Here is a 21,367-nt window from a genome sequence, read left to right as displayed (position 1 = left end):
TACCTGCTACTGTCTTTCATGTGTAGCCTGTTATACTGCTTCCCTAGCATGTTTTGTTCTTCTTTAAGCATGTTATATTGTCTTTTTCTCTTTACTATACAGTGCCCTCTTACTTTTCTTTCACACTGCATGCTTAGTTACTCTGATACACTATGCCTTAGTTTAGGATAACCTAGTGGTTATGAGCATGTTCAAAACTAAAATTATACCAGGAGGTGCTACTACGAGGAGTTTGGAGCGAACATCGTGGGCAGCACGGCAAGGGATAACTTCAAGATGAATCTGCAGCAGCAAAACACATTCACATCACCTAACACTTTCTTTAGTTTAAACAACCCATAGGATCACTCTTTAGGCTTTTTGTACAACTCTGTTGTACAATTATAAGTCCTAACGGTTTAGGATTCCGAGATTACCGTACGGTATGGTGTAAATCCTCCTGTCTTTTAGGCTATTTGCACAGTCTGACGTTGTGCAAACATAAGTCCTAAATCTTAAATAATTTGCAGGATTGAAATATCAAATAAACATCATTTCAAAGATATAAAGCCGAACAATATGATAGTTGGGAGGTCACCGGGGGTTTTCCTAGATCTGTGATATCCCCTACTTTTCTTTTATTTGAATTCCTAAAATAATTGTTCCTATTTTGAGTCATTCCCATTTAACTTTCTTACGTCCAATCGTGAAAACCTAAACTTTGAAATCTTGAAAGCAAAACCACCTGATCTTAATCGAGAGTTTTCTTAAGTGATTTCGATCATTTAAGATATAATTAACTATAGGGGCTTGCCTCTATAGGGAACCAGGAACCCAGATAAAATAAACCCTATCTAATCTTTATGTTAGATAGGGGAACTTGTTGGCCTTTTTATAAAAATATTTCGCAGACCAAACGGATGTCACAAATTGTTTAGTCTAGATGATTGAATCCCTATTACAAAGTAATATATTTATTCTTCGGGATAAGTGTATTGCTTGTAGTATTGTGTTAAATCATCTAAGCTATTTAAAATGTGAGACTCGTTTGGTCTCACTTATTTTAAAAATTAAAAAAAACGTTACTTCTTTAAAAAGGTTATATTTATATTTAAATTATTTTCAAAATCACAAAATCATCACCGTTTTCAAACTACGAAAGTCAAGTTGAACATAAAACGGCCAACAGCATCATGCATAAGCATGCATTAGCTAGTGAGAAATCTGGGTGCTTATAAATTATGCAGCTTAGTAAATGATAAAGGAAAACATGTGATAGTCTGGTGATGGAAGCATTGACAAAATAAAGTCAATCTATGATAGAGCAGGAAATAATATAGAAAGCTGAGGAACAGCTTGTATCTTCATTTATGTATCTTCATTTATGATGACAGCAATCATAAGGAAGATGCCTTAGGCCGAAGTTCAATAATATCTTGTATATCAAGAGAAGACAAAATCACCTAGTGGAATAATCTCAGTCAACTTTGTAATTAATTTCACCATTAGCAGCTTGCATTGCATTTGTAGCTTGCTTAACTTTGGAAGGTTCATTCAATAGCATTAAAAAGAGACAAGTGGTTGACAATAATTACTAAATTTAGGTAAGTGAAACTATTTAAATTGCTGATTAATATGGAGTGAACAAATGAAAATTCCTTCAATATTTGGGGTTGATTGGCAGGAAATTGAATAGAGTGATTGTGGAACTATGGCTGGAAATATGTGGGGTGGATGGGTTTTATGCTTAGAAACTCCTAATATTTAATCAAAATTGATTAGAAGACTTTAAATTAAGCCATGAAAGTGAGAGAAATTATGATAACTTACATTTACGTTCGGTAAGAGAGTCAATAAGAGCTTATGGGTTGGTTTAGAGTGGTTCGTAAACTCACTTGAACCATGATACGCCTGGTTCCCTTTTATGAAAATCACCATAGCCATGTGCCTAACGATATCTTAATAAGATGTCTGCCTCATAATGTATGAGGCATGCCACCTTATTGGTAACAATGGATATTTTTTTCTTTCCTAAACCTAAATTTAGGGTTTTCTAAAAAAGTTGGAGAAAAAGAAAAATGTAAAACAAGAGATAGAAAAGACCTGACATAAAAATATCTATACAAGAGATATTGGAGTGAAAAAACATTTGCTTATCTAATGCACAGCTACTCTAATAAGATTGTTAAGATTTTGTACTTAAAATGAAAGACCGTCTTACTGTTTCTTGTGAAAATGTTGAACCATTTGTTAAAATGCCTGATTAGGAGAAAAGAGACTCATGTGCATATAAAAAAGCAACAATGTCAAAATTTTTAAAGCATCGATAGGTTGATGATAGAATGGATAGCAGATCCTATTAATGTAGCAGGTTAGTGGGCAAAGTTTTCTTATCCTCTTTGCCAAATGTTGAACAGAGGTGAACAAGGCCCATAAACAAATGCATGATAAATGTGAACCATAACAAGAATTATGGCGTGAGGGTAGCTCATCAAATGTGCCCTCAAAATGTAAGAAAGGCTTGCAGGCATGTTTACATGGGCATCAAAAGTTTTTTATATATATAAATCTGTTTTATATATAGATTCTTAAAAGCGAGGCCTTAAACCTCCATCTATGTATAAACTCAGAATTTGAATAATGAAGAAGGAACTGAATAGCAATGCTAAACTTCTTGAGCTTAAAAAAAAAAAAAAACTGGACAAATATTGAAGATAATATCATGTTTAATGATTCGTTTGATATTACCACTTTTTAATTAACAAATCCAATGATACTATTTTTTAAAGCATGTTGAAGTATCATATGAGTTGAAAATTTCAGAGCAAAATTTTAGAGTCAGTGATGGAGTCATAGACAAAATTAAAGGACATTTAGTGATAAAAGTTGTTGCTAACAAATCTACTGCTGATAAAGTGGCAAAAAATAAGTTGGAGTAAAGAAAATCACATATATTGGAATCCATGAATAACACATTGCATAGAATTAATTCTCGAAAAACTTGAAAAGTTGTATTAACATAGGAACGCCTTAACCAATGTCAAGATGATTAAAAAAGAACATATCAACATAGCCATCATTTTAAACTTAAGTTAATATTCTTATTTGTTTTTATTAATTAGGAAAGCATATAATTGAGGATGAGATAGGAGAACAAACAAGTCATTATGATAATAATTCTAATGTATATCAATTAAATGATGAAAGTGTTGGAGACTTTTGAATCTACAGATTCTAATTTTATTAGTTTAGTTCACTTGTAAATGTTGAGTTGTGAGTGGAGGATACTTAATGTAATGAACTTTCCTTGACCTATTATATTATTACTTTGACATCATACTTTGATTTGTATATATCCCTTCTAACTTGATGATTAGATGTTAAGATGATATTATGGCCCTTCTAACTTCGTACTTTGATGCTAGTATGGCACATTTTAACTTTGCATAATTTATTGATTTTAATGCTTATGTCTCACCTCACTAATACAAAATATCTCAATATGGACATTGCCATGCTCAAGGTCATGATCTAGCTTTCCTAACAATTAAGGGCACTCATTATTTTCGTTTAACATTATATAGATGACTATTATTTGTCAAAATGTTGTTGTTTGTGTTAGTGTTATAATAATTATAAACATTGCAATTCAAAAATAACTTACATTAATAATCATACATAAAGTCCAAATTATTTTAAAAGAAAAATAGTGATAGCATAAGAATGAATCAAAAAAGACATTAAGAAATGAGAAATTTATTTTTGTTTGTTTTGGGGAACTATTTGGTTGCCTGAAGTTAGAAATTAAGTTTTAGAGAATGGTACTAGATAGCACTATTCAACTAGATGCATTCGAAAGTTAATTTTCCTTTAAAACTTTACAAAAACTACAAAAAAACACTCTCAAATGCGATGATTTCATGTTTACATTAAAAATAAGTTAAAAACATCACTTCCAAGTACGTGCATTACATCTCCAATCAACCAAATTAGCCCAAAGCATAGCATAACATTATACATGTCTACCAAACAAACAGCCCCTTTACGAAATTCACAAAAAAAAATAAAAAATAATAATAATAACCATTGAATATGCCGTCCAATTCTCGACTCCACCAAGATCAAGTATGCCCAACAAACTATAACTTAACGGAGTAAATGAACAATTAACACAACCACTCAAAAGAAGAACCCTAGAACATCATTTTCTAGGAGAATGCAAGACATAACTACTTAAAAACTCTAGATTTCCTATATCTAGAAGAGCCAAGGCAGATCTCGGCTGAATTAACCCACACACCCTGTATATTCGATCAAACGCAAAGAATGGCTTGAAGGACTTACGGGGCATCCTATGAAAGGAGCATGCTTGGGTAGGCAACGAAAGATGAGAAAAGATGGCGCTTTTTCTCCGTCCGTGGAAACACAGATTCTCCCTCCTGTCAAGAAAGCCGATCTCTTCTGCAATTAATCTTCGCGTCTAACACTTGGTGAGGAAATCGAGTCGGCCTCACCCAGAGATTGCTTCGAGCCTCCAGAATAGAATCGAGGAGGTCCGCGGTCGGGAATCGTAAAATGGGGGCCTTAATGGGTTAACTATCAATGATTATTTGATCATTATAGGCTACATATGGGTACTGTGTAGTTATTTATTATGGTCATAGAGTATAAATTGAATGATAAGATTAATTTCATATGATTTTGTTAAAAGTATTATGATTTTTATAAAGTTGTTAGGGTCGTTTGATTTACGTTAAATGGGCAGCTTAGGTCAAATTATAAATTAGAATTAAGCTGGTAAGGAATAGATGAGCATCTTTTATTAGGATAATTGTATTAATAAGTTTAATTACTATGTGTAAATAAAACTTTGACTCTATATGTATGTCTCACAATACTTTAAATTAGAAGAATTGATCCATATTTTTATTCGCGCGCGCGCGCGTGTGTGTGTGTGAGTGAAATTTCTAACATAACTTATGATGTCCGAAGATTTGCAGTGTTAGAGTAAAAATTTAGTATATGAAATTTCTAACATAACTTATGATGTTCGAAGATTTGCAGTGTTAGAGTAAAAATTTAGTGTCTTAGTGTTGGATGAAAAGCCAACATGCATATAAATAAAAGTGAAATAAACATGAAGAGACATCTCAATTTATTACATGGAAAATAATTGCTTGTCATTTTATTTTAATTTATTATGCCTTATAGAATCATTTTCATATTTTGCTCAACACAACTAAAATCTAGTCTTTTCTTTTATCTATAACATAATTTGAATAATACCTGTGAATTCTAGATAATATCTACAGGGGTATTTCAGACATTTCGCCACAGACAATACTTAAAATTTTATTTTTCAAACAAATTAATTACTTTTGAAACACTAGCTTTTGAACAGTTGACCTTTTTACAGTAGCTTTTGAACTGAGATACAGTATAGTCACAACAAAAAACAATCACACCCTTAGAGCAAATATGCAAAACAGTTTTTAACTTTCAACATTGCATAAGAAGTAGAGATCAAGAGAAAGAACGCTATAGAATTTCACATTTACTTGTGGGTTGTGATTAAGGTTATGAAGTTTCCTTTGTCGTAGCAGTTCGTCAGATGTTGATAGCATCTAGCAGGTGATATGCTCATGAATGCTATGAACTATAACCAACCAGGTCACCATTGGTATGTTCTACAAGGAGAAAATTGTTAAATTAATCCCTGGACTCTTCGTAGGGTGTCATTTTGGTCCTAAACCAAACTCTTTTAATGTGGGTTAAAATAGTCCACCAAAAGATAATTTTAACCTCGATTGAAAGAGTACGAGACTAATTTAGCACTAATATATTCTAGAACTGATACAGTACCACTGAACATATAGACCCTCTCAAGGGTAATACAATAAATAAACATTAATCTAATTAATATGCAGGTGAAGACCTAGAGGTCCCCAATTTGTCCATTTGGTGAATAGAGGAGATGAAGACAACTTTTTTTTCATGTTCATAAGCTTATCACAGACAACAACTATTTGGTCTCCTCTGTTGCTCTTGACTTTTGTATCAATAATTCGATAACAAACCAAACAATCCTCAGGTGGCTTGTGCCACACCTCCTTCTGTCGAAAACAACACACTCCCGCTCTACCAATTCTTCACTCACTGCCTTTAGTATCGATATCAAGATCATCCTAACAATCATAACCTTTTAATTATTAAAAAAATGCTAATGTACTCCCTTTAGTTGTACTTCCTATAACCTCTACAATTCCGCTAAAAGCCATCACGTCCCATTATCCAAACCCAACAAACATATTACAAGCCTTTAGAAGTTACACCCTAATGTCTAGAGGCCATCCCCAGATATCTGGACTTAATTGATACATATACTATACCTTATTTTATGATTATTTTTCTCCTTTTTTGTTGGGTATCCCCTATGCTCATCAAATTTGAAATGTCACAAAAATTTATTCACTTCAAACTGTGATTAAAATCAATCTAATAGTTGAGCTTCTCCATCATGATAGTGGTGGCGAATAATACAAGAGAATCTCTTACAATTTTCTAACCATTCATAATTATGCATTAATATGGTTGACCCTATAGTGAAGAGAAAATATTGTAGCAAGTGCAAACATCATCATATCATTCAAACAGCTCGTAAACTTCTTCATGAATAAAATGCATAGCTTCCAAGACCATCACTATGAATACCTATAACGCTTTATACAAGTCTCAAACATACTCACACTTCAAAATCTTTGCTTCCTTTGGCTCCAACCACAAGCACCTGACAAACCTGTCTCACGATCATCTCATTATATTTTCATTTGTTATTGATCATCCAACAAAGAATATAAGCACTGCAAAAGGTAAGATAATCATCTCAAGTCATGTTCTCTTTAATGAAACAATCTACCACTTCTATCATTAGCATCTTCCCACATCCACCACATCTCACCCCTCTCACTCTAATTCCATATTTCAACATCTCAACAAACGACTCACTATATCATAATTATATTGTCCTCAGTAGTTAACAACTGCACCCAAACCCAATATTTGCTTATAATAACTCACCCATACATGATAGGCAAGCTCATCAACTCAAAAGCCTATCATCACTTCTTTCTCACAGCATAAACTTATTATGGTCTTTAATGACCATCGATATGCTCGCCAGACTTAAAAAAGGGCCCCCTAAATCCTAAATAAATCTTCAAACTATCTCACAATTTACAACTTCACCTAGCCCAATATGTTACACTCAAGATGTCAAGGATCTCAAATATAAACAAGCAATGTCTCAAAAATTCTACACCCTACAAAAATACAGATGTAGATAGTCATACATTGTCCTCAAATTACAATTTTTTGAATGCAAGGCTTCTAAAACCAAACTCAATTATAGTGGCATCATTGCTAGCCACAATCTCACTTAGTTGCACAATAACGCAAGCAAGAGATATAAATGAACCACACAATAATATTCAACTAGTTGATAAAATACCTGACATCTGAGTTCTAGTCATAATGTCTATACACTATAGCTAGCATATTCATTAGCTTGATGTCTCAATAGATGTTATATGCACCAAAGTCTTGAATTCAGAGACCCGCAATAGCTCAATCATGTATGCTTATTAATGAAAGCAAATTACAAGCTCAAATAGGGCCCAACTAGTGCTTTTCCATCTTCTCCAAGCATCGATTGCAATTGGGTCTCCAATTCAGCACAAAGCAAAACTAATTCAAGTTTGGATCAACTTGTGTGAGATTTGGATTGGACTTATATCAATTTAAACTAAAATAATTAGACTATTTGATTATTAATAAAAAAAGCACATAAAATTGTAAATATTGCTAACTTTTTTAATTATGTTTATTCAGAGAATCACATTCATTTTGAGCTGGGTTGACACTAACCCATTACAATTTAAATGTTTTCCATGTCAGGTTGGATTGGGTTTGAGCTTGATTGTGTAAGGTTCCGGTTAAGATTATTTACCCATGTCATAAGTAGGTCTGGTTGAGGTAGATTGTATTCATGTCGGGTCATGTTCAAATCAGACTCAAACTTGACCTATAAACCCAAATTGACACCTGTAACAACAGACTTGTCTTTTATCATAGCATCATTATCAAACAAGCATATATCTACTAACATACATTGCTGCTAATCTCACCAATGGCAACAAAAACAATGATCTCTTGGCTCTCATCCAAAACGTACACACTGCATTCAACATAAAACAATTGGGACTCCTTTCATTCTTCCTTAGCATTCCAAAAACTTCAGCACCCAAGAGATTCCGACTGAGTCAAAACAAGTCCTTCATCCAAATATTTAAAAAATCAAGCATCGCCAACTACAAGCTTGCTCTCAATCTATATCTTCCAAACAAACAGCAAATAGTGACTCAAACAGTGAATATGACAACCCCACCTCATACATACACGACACAACTCCCTTTAATAACTTAAAATCACCTGACCCAACATATCCTCCATCGTAAATCAGTTCTACCAAGTACCAATATATGAATCACCCTCTTAGCTGTCATTTTCAACTTCTCAAATGGTTACTTTTATTGTCTCATAGAGACGACAATCTTAGCATATCAATTCAAAAAAAAGACTTACTTTTAAACAACTACTTGGACTACGACTAGGGAATTCTCATGACAGAAAATCAGCAATAGCTTTTCTCATATCTCGGCAGCATCTATTTCCAATGGAGCGTCAAAGAGCAATATATTGTTGTTATGCTGCCTGCGAAAACAAAATACAGAGCTCGTCTTCACCACGACAGGCAAAATCTAGCCTCACTGCCTGATCCATGGACTTTATATATCGATAATTCAACCTAGACATCTCTACTATAACAACATTTTCACCATGACACAAGCTAATAATCCAGTCTTCTGAGGAACACATTAAAATAGAGCACCAATTCCATATTTTTATATCAATAGATAATGAAAAAAAATGACACACTTCAATCTATTAAATAATCAGTTCGAAATAATGCATGCACATTAAAAATTTATGCAGCACTTCTATTTTAATGAAAATTAATGTTTTCATGTTATTTAAAATGAAAAATATTTTTAATAGGCTATGTTCATATGAGTCAAAAAATACATTTTGCTGTGGAAATAAGCATCGAAAGAAGAATATCTTATGCCAACCTTATTAGGATGGGAGTAGTATTTTTCTTGAGCTGATTTCAAAGAGCTGAAACTTTCATAAGCATAAACATAAAATTGAAAAAGGTTTTTTTTTTTATGCAGAATTAATTCAACATGGTATTAACATCTCTAGAATGCATTTGATTGAATTAAGAACAACAATAATTTACAGAAAAAAAATGACAAAGATTGTCAGTTCAACGGTCCTTCATGATTTCAACATTATAACATTATATGCATTAACAAAATTGGAGTAGGTTTCCGAAGTAAATAATTTCTTCCCAATTTCTCTATATACAATGTGCTGCTCCACTGTTTCAACGAGATTAAAATCTCAGAAGAAGTCAATAAAAATTTCATTTTTTTGGTCAAACATCACACGCAAAAAAGACTTCTCTAGGAATAAACCCAAGTACAACCAGGGATCTTCCTCAACCCCCTCAATTTCATCACATTCCTTACCTTTGAAACATCAGCCCACCTATCATCCGCAGCATAGATATTCGACATCGACACAAAATTCCCTGCATTTCGAGGTTCTACCTCACTAAGGCTCGATAAAGCTATCTCCGCAAGCTCCGTATTGCAATGCATCCTACATGCTAACAAAAGCGCACCCCAGACACCGGCGTGAGGCTCCACCGGCATAGATTTCACAAAATCATACGCCTCTTTCAACAAACCCGCCCGCCCGAGAAGATCCACCATGCATGCGTAGTGATCATTAGAAGGAGTAATGTTGTACACATCCTTCATCAACTTAAAATACTTACTACCCTCTTCAATAAGGCCAGCTTGGGCACAAGCAGTAAATATCACCGTGAAGGCGACATTGTCCGGGATGATCCCTTCTCTGAGCATTTGATCGAATAGCTTGGCCGACTCAGCTCCAAATCCATGTATAGAATATCCTTGCATCAAGGAACAGTAAGAGACCAAGTCCCTGACCTGCATGGAATCAAACAGAAAGACGGCTCTTTTCATGTTTCCACATTTGGCATTCATGTCTATCAAGGCAGCCAAAACATGAGGTTTGCTGGCATCGAGAGGGATCTGCTGAACATATTGATCGACCCACTTGGCGATACTCGTTCTACCCAATTGTGCGCAGGCCGACATCAATCCGACCATAATGACTTGATCAGGTTTGATTTTTCTATTATGCATTTCGAGGAAAAGCTTGAAGGCCTCAATGGGCTGGCAGTTCTGCGCGTAACCAGAGATCATTGCTGACCACAGAAAGACATCTTTGTTGTCCAGTTGTTCAAACAGGAACCTGGCAGAAGCCATGTCTCCGGCTTTTGTGTACCCGTCAATCATTGAAGTAAAGGAAATCTCATTCCTTTTAGGCATATGATCGAAAACCTTCCGTGCATTCATCAAATCTCCGGCCTTCACATACCCATCAATCATTACATTCCAAGTAACTAAATTCCTCTCAGGCATTTCATCGAACAGAAGGCGGGCGGCCAGTAGATTGCCGGAAATTAAATAGCCTGCAATCATGGCGGTCCAAGTAACCTCATTTCTTCTATATATCCGGTAACCTCATTCCTGCTGGACATCGTGTCAAATAACTTCCGAGACGCATCAATCTGGCGACATTTGCCATAGAAGTCGACAAGGGAGGTGCGGATGAAGAGGTCGTCCTCGAGCCCGAGGTGCAGGACAGCAGAGTGGAGGGAGGCGCCAAGGAAGAAAGCGGCGTGAAAAGAACAGGCTTTGAGGAGGCAGGGGAAGGAGAAGCCATCAGGGTGTTGGGAGCGGCGCATGAGGTTAAACAGGGAAACGGTGTGAGAGAGCGAAGAGAGATTGGAGGAGGCATTGAGGAGGGCGTTCCACAGGATGACGTTGGGCGAGGAGACGCGAAAAAAGACTTCTGAGGCATAACGTAGCGCAAAATGAGAAGTGCAGAGGACGATAAAGCGGCAGACGAGGACTTGGTGCTGCTCTAGACCCTTGCGGATAAAGTGAGGGTGGATTTGCTGGAGGGATCGAAGACTTCGGCACGAGAGAAGAAGAGAAGCGACGGAGGGGGACGAGGGAAAGGAGGCGGTGGTAGGAAGGGCAGCTGCTGAGGAAGAAGAAGATAGGCAACGGTAGCAGCAGCGGAGGGAAAAGATCATAGGGCGGAGGCTCGCTTCGGCTCATGGACGGGAAGGAAGGATTAGGCTCGGATCTTGAAGAGCACAGGTCGGAGTTTGTTGGTCTGCTCTTTAACTCTATATTAATCAAGGGATAAAAACAAATGGATCATTTCCTGAAATATTGATTCAGGTGATCTTTTTAAACTATTGAATGGATATATTTGAAACAATCAAAATATTGAGAATTTGATAAAGATGAAAACTATGAAAAGAGTAACTTAGCCCGCTTTAGCTAATGCAACTATTAGAGGAAGTCATCATGCAAATCCAATCACTTTCATTTTTCATCGAAAGAGTAACTTAGCCCGCTTAAGCTAATGCAACTATTAGAGGAAGTCATCATGACCACCAAGGAGAAGGCGGCGCAAGACATTTAGGATTCGTTCTTTCAACTCAGGTTTCGAGATGGTTATTGTAACCACAATATTTGCGAATGTAATACCTGACATCAGTCGATAGTGCACTGACATTCACATCACTTTTTTCAGTGAAATAGCTGAGAAGAGGCATCATTTAGTGTGAAATGTACTACTTTGTCTATTTTATGGATATCTTCATTTATGTGTAAAAGGAGAAGGAAAAATAGAGGAAGGGGGTCTTCATCTCTTTGGATCCTCCTCCTTTCCTCCATCTCTCGAGATCGAGATTGCTTTCGATCTCCATTTCTTACATCTCTTGCTCGCTCTTTCTCTTGAATCCCATAACTCATGGAATCTCCGAAGAGGTGCTTCGCTTAGGTTTGTCAAAGAGTTGGAATTAATATCTTTTCTAAATTTCCTTCAATAGATTTTCATATCTCTCCCTACCATTCAAAGTCTATTGGGTTGTATGTACTTATGAACGATATAAGACCTTATTTCCTAAAAGATTCAACATACACTAAATAGCAAAATAATATTTATTACATCAAATCAATAGAAATTACAATCATAAACTAATAAGAGAATAAAATAATTTGATAGAACTTGCTATAAAAGATAAGAGATAAATTTGATTAATCAAACTCAATAAATAAAAAAATATTTATTAAAACTAAAGTAGTAAGAAATTACGGTATGCAATATAAATCATAAAAATGAACGATATAATACATACACTAGCAGAAAAATATATGCCATCAACCAAAGTAATGTTGCAATAGAAAAGAGTTTTAGACGTCCAAACAATATAGATTTTAAATATGCTTATGATCATGAATAGAACAAATTTTAATCATGTACCATTATGTGAACAGTTATACACCACAATATCATATATATTTATATATATTTACTCATGTCTCTTCAGTCATTTATCTCTAGCTGATAATAATATACATAATTCATCTTCAAATAAAATAGTTAAAATATTATTTATAGTTAACTATTTAAACAAAATAATTAAAAATTTTATTTTAAAGTCAAATTTAAGTTTATTAAATATCCCTTTCAAAAAAACTTTATTTTTCAAACTAAAGTTTTGCAAATTTTGGGCTGATAAATTTTTTAAGTTATTTTCCTAAAAGTTCAAGTCTCTTTTGGAATCAATTTTTTTATTTTTATTTTAAAAAAATAACTTATTTTGACCATTTTTACAAATAATTTGATTCATTTTCAATATAATAAACATGTTTTGCTAAAAAATCAAAACATAAATAAAACAAAAAAAAAAAAAAAACAAAATGAAAAGCAAAAATAAAAATCCATCCCCAATAACCTCTTAATCTATAGAATAACTTTTCATTATCATGCTCATCATCCAATATTCTAGCAATGCAACTATGTTGGTGATTTTTTAATCCATAAATTTATATTTTTCATTATCATGATTTTTTTAATCTATCATTTATATTTTGTAGAAAGTACATGTAATAATAAGTTCTTCTAAAGCATTTCTACAACTTATTACAACATCCGAAAATAGAATCTTAAGAATAATAATATGAATTATATAATAGTTACATTTTAGATGAAATTGTTATTTTATAATCATAATTAAATCATTTGCTACAATTGAATCCAAAAGTGCCCGGAAACATACCAAAGGAATAAAACGTTATGCTAGAAAGTGATGAGAGAGAGAGAGAGAGAGAGAGAGCGAGAACAAGAGAGAGACAGAACACATTAGGGGACAGTAAAAGAGTATCATTTATTGATGACATCAACTCTTATTTATAGGCAAAAATCGCAGCATTACAAAAGTATATATTGGGGGGGGGGGGGGGCTTTTTGCGAATTTAAGAGGTTTATCAAATTCGAAAATTACAGATTTATTCACATATAACAAAACTAGGGACAAAAGAGAGCCTTCCATCAATCGCCTCGAGGACTAACCCATGTCCTGCGGAACATCTGCTGGCACATTCCACCGATCGTTCGGACAAGACGCCTCCCTTGCCAACATCTAGTTCAAGACGGTCGTCAACAACTATGCCCGATCGTCAGTATCATCCTCCTCAGTCGTTCATCTACCTTAAGATTCGTGCTGACATATTTTCCCATGTTCAACTACATTTATTTTAAAACTCAAGATGACATGCACAATGGAATACAATGAATTTGAATTCAAATTCAAAATTGAGCCATGTCATGGTCAAATAGTGCACCAATTGCAATCATTTGGAGACATTAATATTGATGTAGAATATATAAAGATATGAATTTGGATCTCCTTTGATTGCTTAAGTTTGTATTTCTCTTATAAAAAAGATGCACTATTAGTGTTTATGTACCTAAATTTTAAAAAGAAAAAAAATGTGATAAAAAGTTGCAACTATAATGACTAATGATAATTTTAAATGTAAAAAGACAAATATGTAAATAAGAATATCTACATCCACCAAATAATATAATTCCCATCAAATAAGTAAACTTATTAATGATACACTTATCAAATGGATAACTCTCAAGCACCAAGATCTGTCCACTCCATTTAACTTTTCTTTTACCACTCAAACCTGTCACATTGGAATTTTCAATCATGTAAAATGAAGAAGAAATTAAAGGCTGTATTTCAGTGTAACTTTGATTTAACTCTTCAAGTTGTGCATGTTTTAACCTTCATGATGAAGCATCAAATCTTAATGATATTTTGATATAATGTATATATTTGAAAATACTATTTACTTTTATATTACATAACCTAATAACTCAACACATGAAGATCATTAAAAGTAATATAAATGTGGTCCAACTAATTATCTAAATTGAACCACTCTATGGATTATGATATCACCAATGGTAATTAGACAAGCTTTATTTACTTTTTTTTACTTTGATTACTTGGTACAAAAATTTAGAAAAAGATAATAACACACACACACGCTCTCTCTCTCTCTCTCTCTCTTTCGCAAACATAAACTAAAACCATAAGTTAATAATGTATAGACAATCAAAAAATATTTTTAAAAATTTAAATAACCCTTTGAATGGTACATACAATCACAATCATATATACAATTCTCAAAAAATCATTTTGATATGATTACTGGTAAAAATTTTATTATAATATTTGTTGTTGCCTTACTTTGGCTGTTAATATTATTTTTATCAAAAATATAATAATAAATTTGATATAAATTTTGCATGAAAAAGATTTGTTCTACCACAAATGATTTGATGAGGACACATATGATCATTTAGGGGTTGTTTGAAATCACATTTAATATATTCTTTGTACTTTATTTTAATTTTTTTTTATATATTGATTTAAAAGAAGCATGTTTAAAGTTAATTGTTTTTAAAGATGCTGAAAAAATTTAAAAATTATTTTGAATCCTTTTTTAAAATAAAAGAAAAATATGTAAGAAAATATATTAAACAAAAATTCATTTGAAGATAAAAGTAAAAATAAAACAGAATTAGTATAAAATTGATCTTAAAAAGGCCCTCGGACATTAGATTTTTTTGGTGAAATTTGATATAACGCCTATGTTCACTATGGGTTGGCAATTAGAAATGATTACAACATATTATAAGATATAAATTATAATCCCACCATCTAGAAATGTTCACAAGAATAATTGAAAATCACAACTTGTCATTTTAAGTTCATTTTCGCATTCACTCAAAAGCCTTTCATCTTCCTCCATCCCTCACTCCCTCCCTCCCTCTTTATCTCATAGCCATAGGTTTTTGCTTATAAAATTTTAAAACCATAGTAATCTATGTAAAGGAGGGATTAAAGTGCCAATTTTTTTTCACTTTTTGGCATAACCTTGCTACATGTATTAAAGTACCTTGCCTCTTGCCTTTAAAGAAAAATATTAGGTTTCTCCATCTATTGAAAGAGGTTTATTTGCATGCTATTCAAACTATATCGGACTATTAAAATTATCAAGTATCAATTTTGATTTATGGGTTGGGTATGAGTTTGACCTAAATTTTACATGACCATAATATGCTTGGGTCAAACTTATCCTTGGTTAAACATATTTGGATTGAACTCACCTAATATAAATCCCACCTATTTAGTCTATTTATTATGTAGATCAAGCAATTTATGTAAATCAATATTACTTAATTAACTCAAAATTGACCTATAAATATAGCCCAAATTTGGATCCAAACTTAAATTATATTTGGATTAATATTGGATTGATATCAAATTATTCACTAAATAATAATAAGTGTTACAGTTTTGACCTAAAATATATTCAAAAAAATAATCAGATGAACTTGAACCTTTTTTAATATTTTAATTATTTATTCACATCTGTAATTAAAACTCTTAAAAAGGAGATCACACAAAATAGTTAAAGCTTATTGGGGGCAAACTAATATTGATTTACATTGTTGATATAGTTTGATTTTTTAAGATTTAAGTTTATTCTCATTATTTATAATCTTTTGTAGTTTTAAATTATATATTCTTTACATTATTTAGTACACACTCATTAATCCTAAGATATTTTCAGGGAACAATGAATCCAACTCATTGCTTTGTGACATGGTAACCTTTAAGTGTTACTAAAATGAAGGGCTCTTGATTACAAGACTTAACATTCTCAAGAGAAGATCCTTCAATGACAAACTTTGGCATCAATGATGCATTTAAAAAAAGTTACATTATCAATCCCATATTATTTATAACTCCACTTTTACTTATGAAGAATATGGATGCCAACATTTTTATAGTCCCACGAAATGCACATGTGACACTTAGTTGAGACACATTAAAAATATCAATCTGAGATGGTTAGTGAAAATTTAATTTAAAGCATGATAAATTTTAGTTTTTTTTTTTTTTTTTGCATTTAGATTTGATAATTACATGAGAGCATCAATGTAAAAAAAAGTTTAAAAAATATGTGATAAACTTATTGTCATGTATGAAGAAAATAATAAGGTTTATTAATACCACATTAACATGATCAAATTATGAACATGAAATATTACAAACACAACTTGTGACACTATGATGATCAGGTTTTCTTCACAACCTTATATTCTCTTGAAAAAAGTTAAATCAAGAAAAAGTTATTAAGATTTTAATAGCCTTTATTAATAATGAGAAACCATTATAGAGGCCAAGGACTTGTCAACTTATTATATTAACTATCTCTTGAGCTTCCTTATTACTCTAGAGCATAATTTATGACAAATGAATGAAAATGAGCCAACACAAAAGTTTAAAATACTTGCACCTGATTCTACACAAACATATTACATAGACAACACTTGAAATATTGCTATTTACAAACCTATCACTCAAAAGATTTAGCTGAATTGCCACTGTATGATGCATTTACACATGTTCACCATTGAAAATTTTATAAAAATGAAAAATATAGGTTTGATTTTGATCATAAGTTTTGATATTTGAGTGAGAATTTGAAAGTTATATGAAAGAGGCAACTTGATTTTTAAATAACATTGTTTTAACAATTACTCTCATTACACTCTGCAATTATTCGCTATTGTTACATTTTAACAATCAAAACTTTCTAATCTTTGAACTTTTTAGCTACTGATATTAACCCCCCTCACTAACTCATAAAATCATCATAAACATTTGTTTAATATACAAAAGTTCATACCACAAAAAAAAAATGCTGGTCCAACACAAGGATTTTATAGTAGATCATCCATCTTAAACTATCTTCCCTCAAGCACATTTAACTGCAAAATGCTGATTAAATTATCATAAACATTGATAAGCCAACACATTTAGGAAACAAGAAGATAACATAATCTAGTTATACACAAAAACATCACAAGAAATTCAGTAAGAATCTTAGAAGTATTCTTCAGTCCTCCCCTTGAAGCCAATCTGCCCAAATGTGAGGCAAAGGAAAAGCCCAAGGTGCCATGTGATTAACCACAACCTACAATATATTAATCAAGTCCCAGTAAACTCAACCAGCTAGATTACACTAAGGAGCTATCTGGCAACGGATTTAAGATGGGATTTAAGCAGGATTTAAGCGAAATCTTGCTAGACTGTCATGCTATAAATCTGAATTTGACAGATTTTAGCCGTAAATCCCGAATTGAGTAAATCCTATGAATCAGTGGATTCAACTTAGCGCGCTTCGAATGTAAGGTGCGGCTTGTTAACCGACGCAGCATAGCTCTATAACTACCAAATAATTTCATTGGATTTCAAGGTTTAATTACTAAATCCGTTGCCAGACAATCTTCCAGATTCAAGCCATTCTAGAGTTAGTAAATCCAGAGATTCCAGATTTACTAAATCCTAGTAATTTAACTCTCATATGTTGCGAGACAGAACCGAAAATTCTCACAAACTGATCACTACTCACCAGAACTGAGAGGTGAGTGCAGGTCCAGTTGGCCAGTGAGCAAGCTCATCTGCAATGCTTTTGAAGAATAGTCCAGTCAGGCTGTTTCCGTTGATCGCCGGAATACTCGACGGTGCAAGCCAACCAATCAAGCCAAAACCAATCACACTGAAATCCGTTCGAAGCCAGTTTCTCTCAAAACTAGCCTCACCCAAAGACAAACAACATATTAGAGCTCATCAGCAATATATACCAGCTGAATATACATTTATGTACTTACCAGGTGAACTTTCCACCTGAAGCAAGTTTCTGGCTTAAGGGATTCCTTATGGCAACATGAGGCCTTATGAAGCCTATGAAGTTTCAGAAGAAGAGAAGAATTATTGTTAGCTAGTAGTGTTAGCAGCAGGAAATGAGTAGAATTTTTTTACCTGATTGGTGAGATGGCTTTGGGGAGCGGGTTGGGAGGAAGGGAGGGGATTTAGCCAAGCCTGCAATAGCAGTTGAGGTTGCCATGGCTGCTCTCTGCTTCTATTCAAAATTGAGTTTTTTTTTTTTTTTTGGCTGATTCTTTGAATCAAATGAAAGTTGGGATGTTTATGGATGTTTGGATACAGGTTCTTGTGATGTGGAAGACTTCTCATGGATTTCGGGGATGGATATGAGCGAATGGAGTGATGCCACGTGAGCATCTCAGGATAAGTCAATCTTAACATGATTCTTATGTTAATCATAATTGCTGTAACAATATATGAATCAAATCTTTTGACTTGGTATGCGTATAAATATGAATGTTTGGGTGTCAAATATATAGGAACATAAGAATCATGTGGTATAGATCTAAATGCCTCTTTAAAATCTTATGAAGTCCCATAGTCCAAGCATGGGGAGTTGCATGTATTCTTTTGGTATTGATGCATTTTTTTAATAAATTAAAATACAACAATTTAGTAGCAAGCTAATACCGAAAATGTAATCAAATCTATGTAGTTGCTTGGTTGGGTTTGAGGATTGGTAGTTCCATTATATTTTGCTCAATTGTTATCGTTCATTTATTGATTCTATTCCATATTTATTTAATTTTATTATTACTATATACTTAAAATATATCCATTTTACCTTCTATTAAAAATATATCTATTTTTTTATATATATTTAATAACAAATATATTCTATATCCATTTCATATTTTATCCATGTCTTATGCATTATGGACGCATCATAGATTAAAAACTTACAAAAGGATATTTATTTGACAATAAAGGCCCACTTTTCAACAGAAAGTGAAGGCCCTTTAGCGGCCTGCTGGTGTTAAATATAGAAGATATCTAAGTAGTGTAATTTTCAAGGATTAATTATATATAATTAACTAACATCAACATTTAACATTTACTTTTAACATAAATATTTTCAAAATGATCTTAAAAATCTTAACATCTTAGGGTCCGTTTGGGGCAGCTTGTACGTTTCAGGATAAACTGTTTATCCTGAGCCGCGGTCTGCGTTTAGTGTAAGAACTCAAACGCAGTTTTAGATAAGCTGGCGAAACGCGCGAACCAAACGGTACGACGGCGTTTCCGCACTTATAAGCTGCCTCAAACGGACCCTTAATTTAGTGTTCAAATCTAAATTTTCTTATAAATACATTTTTTATATTTTATTATTAAATCTTCAAAATAATTGTAAATGCCATCATATTTTTTTATTTAGTGTTCTACTTAAAACAAGAATTTTATGGGCACAAATCATTTCAAAAAATTAATAATGCTTTTAAAATCAATATAAATAAAAAAAATTATAAATTGAAACAATTCATTTATCATCGTCATGAAAGGTTTCAATTAATGTGATTGTGCTAATATGATTTCCTCTCTAATTTCTGTGTAATTATGCCTTGTGATTGACCTTATGCATTATTTAACAATAAAACTATAGTAAATTTAATATTTATTTTTATGACACATTAATCATTAATATCATAAGAATATACTACTAATATTATCTTTCTAAAGTGACATACATTTTTATACATATGTTACAATGCGATTGCAACTTTAATGTGTTATATAGTATATATCTGTTGAACCCAAATTTGTTTGTGAATCACACTCATGGATTAGAGCATGCTAAAAAGAGGGAAACGTACAGAAAGATATGAGAGATGAGGTATTTTCGTACATAGTTTCAACAGCCACTATTACATTTAATGCTTCTTGATTTATAGATGGCTATGAATAGTGTGAAATGATAATTAAGCGCCTGATCGACTCCTTATCATGAGATTGTTGAATATTTGGAGGATCATCCTCTTGGCGGTCGGCCTCTATTTGGTGGTCTCCGAGTTGGTCAATCTTTGGCTTGGCCGATCTATTGGTCAGCTTACACTTGCTCGACCACTAGATCAATCTCCGAACACAAATTCAGCCGCTCACTAGATCAGTTAGCCCTTGGTCGATTGCTAGACCGATCACCGACCCGGCTTTTTTATAACTTTGTTTATTTTCATAGAACACTATCTAATGACATGTGTTCCGCTCTGAGTCTTTCAATCTGCGGAAAACCTGATCAAGAATATTTTAATTGTACAATACCTGAGTTTATATATTTGAGATGCGGACGCATAACAAATATGTGAACATGAGCCAAACTTTAAGCCATTAAGGAAGGTTCCAATTTGATAGAAAAATGAAATGGAATGAGAGTTTCACTTATTCCTTTACATTGCATTTAATTTATGAGCTCCTCCTGCTTATTCTCTTAAAAGCTTATTTAATGAAACTGCTAAAATTTATATTGCAAGCAAGAATCAATATCAAATTAGGATTTCTTAATGAAATATCATGCAATTAACATAGGACAAAATAATTATCATCTATGCCCTTTCAAAATTAGTTGGGCAAGATATGCAACATGATATTTGGAAATCCTTTATTTTCCACTAAGGCTGTCAAAACGACTTGTTGTTTGCGAACAGCTCGTGTTGAGCTCGTTAAGAAGCTCTTGTTCGGCTCGTTCGCTAAGTTAACGAGCTGAACACGAACAATAAGAATAAATATTTGTTCGTTCGTGTTCGGCTCGTTTTGACTCTAAATACTACTAATCAATTATATATATATATATATAGTATTTTTAAAAAAATTAATTGACTATAAAGCTACAAAGATTTATAATCAATTAAAAGTATTAATGAAGGAAATAAAATAAAAAAATATTAAATTATATTCAAACGATGTTTTAAATATTGTCTTAATCCTTAACTTCTTATGGCTACGTGATTAGGGTTGTCAAAACGACTCTTTATTCGTGAGCGGCTCCCCTAACAAAACAAACCG

General features: G+C 32.9%; 3 protein-coding genes across 4 annotated transcripts in view; all 3 read right to left on the bottom strand.

Annotated features, from left to right (window-relative positions):
* The window catches only part of LOC110025393, a 46,019-nt gene extending 41,439 nt beyond the window's left edge, over window positions 1-4,580 (bottom strand). For both annotated transcript variants that reach the window (XM_020725847.1, XM_020725848.1), the window contains exon 1: window positions 4,324-4,580. Coding sequence is in view for 1 of the 2 variants with exons in the window: in XM_020725848.1 (XP_020581507.1) it covers window positions 4,324-4,330 (7 nt within the window). In the remaining variant the exon portion in view is untranslated. The remainder of the gene's footprint in view (window positions 1-4,323) is intronic.
* Window positions 4,581-9,374: 4,794 nt separating this feature from the next.
* LOC110025352 (putative pentatricopeptide repeat-containing protein At5g37570) lies at window positions 9,375-11,368 on the bottom strand. The gene is made up of 2 exons (XM_020725791.1): window positions 10,731-11,368; window positions 9,375-10,698 (listed from the first exon to the last, which is right to left on the bottom strand). The coding sequence occupies exons 1-2, from the start codon at window positions 11,291-11,293 to the stop codon at window positions 9,564-9,566; spliced, it is 1,698 nt and encodes a 565-aa protein (XP_020581450.1). The 5' UTR covers window positions 11,294-11,368; the 3' UTR covers window positions 9,375-9,563.
* A 5,975-nt stretch (window positions 11,369-17,343) lies between these two features.
* LOC110025365 (photosystem I subunit O) lies at window positions 17,344-18,625 on the bottom strand. The gene is made up of 4 exons (XM_020725808.1): window positions 18,467-18,625; window positions 18,316-18,388; window positions 18,057-18,236; window positions 17,344-17,618 (listed from the first exon to the last, which is right to left on the bottom strand). The coding sequence occupies exons 1-4, from the start codon at window positions 18,549-18,551 to the stop codon at window positions 17,528-17,530; spliced, it is 429 nt and encodes a 142-aa protein (XP_020581467.1). The 5' UTR covers window positions 18,552-18,625; the 3' UTR covers window positions 17,344-17,527.
* Between the last annotated feature and the right edge of the window lie 2,742 nt (window positions 18,626-21,367).

This window comes from Phalaenopsis equestris, unplaced genomic scaffold (assembly GCF_001263595.1).
Source record: "Phalaenopsis equestris unplaced genomic scaffold, ASM126359v1 Scaffold000297, whole genome shotgun sequence".
NCBI classification, from domain to species: domain Eukaryota; kingdom Viridiplantae; phylum Streptophyta; class Magnoliopsida; order Asparagales; family Orchidaceae; genus Phalaenopsis; species Phalaenopsis equestris.
This window is presented reverse-complemented; position numbering and strand designations above follow the sequence as displayed.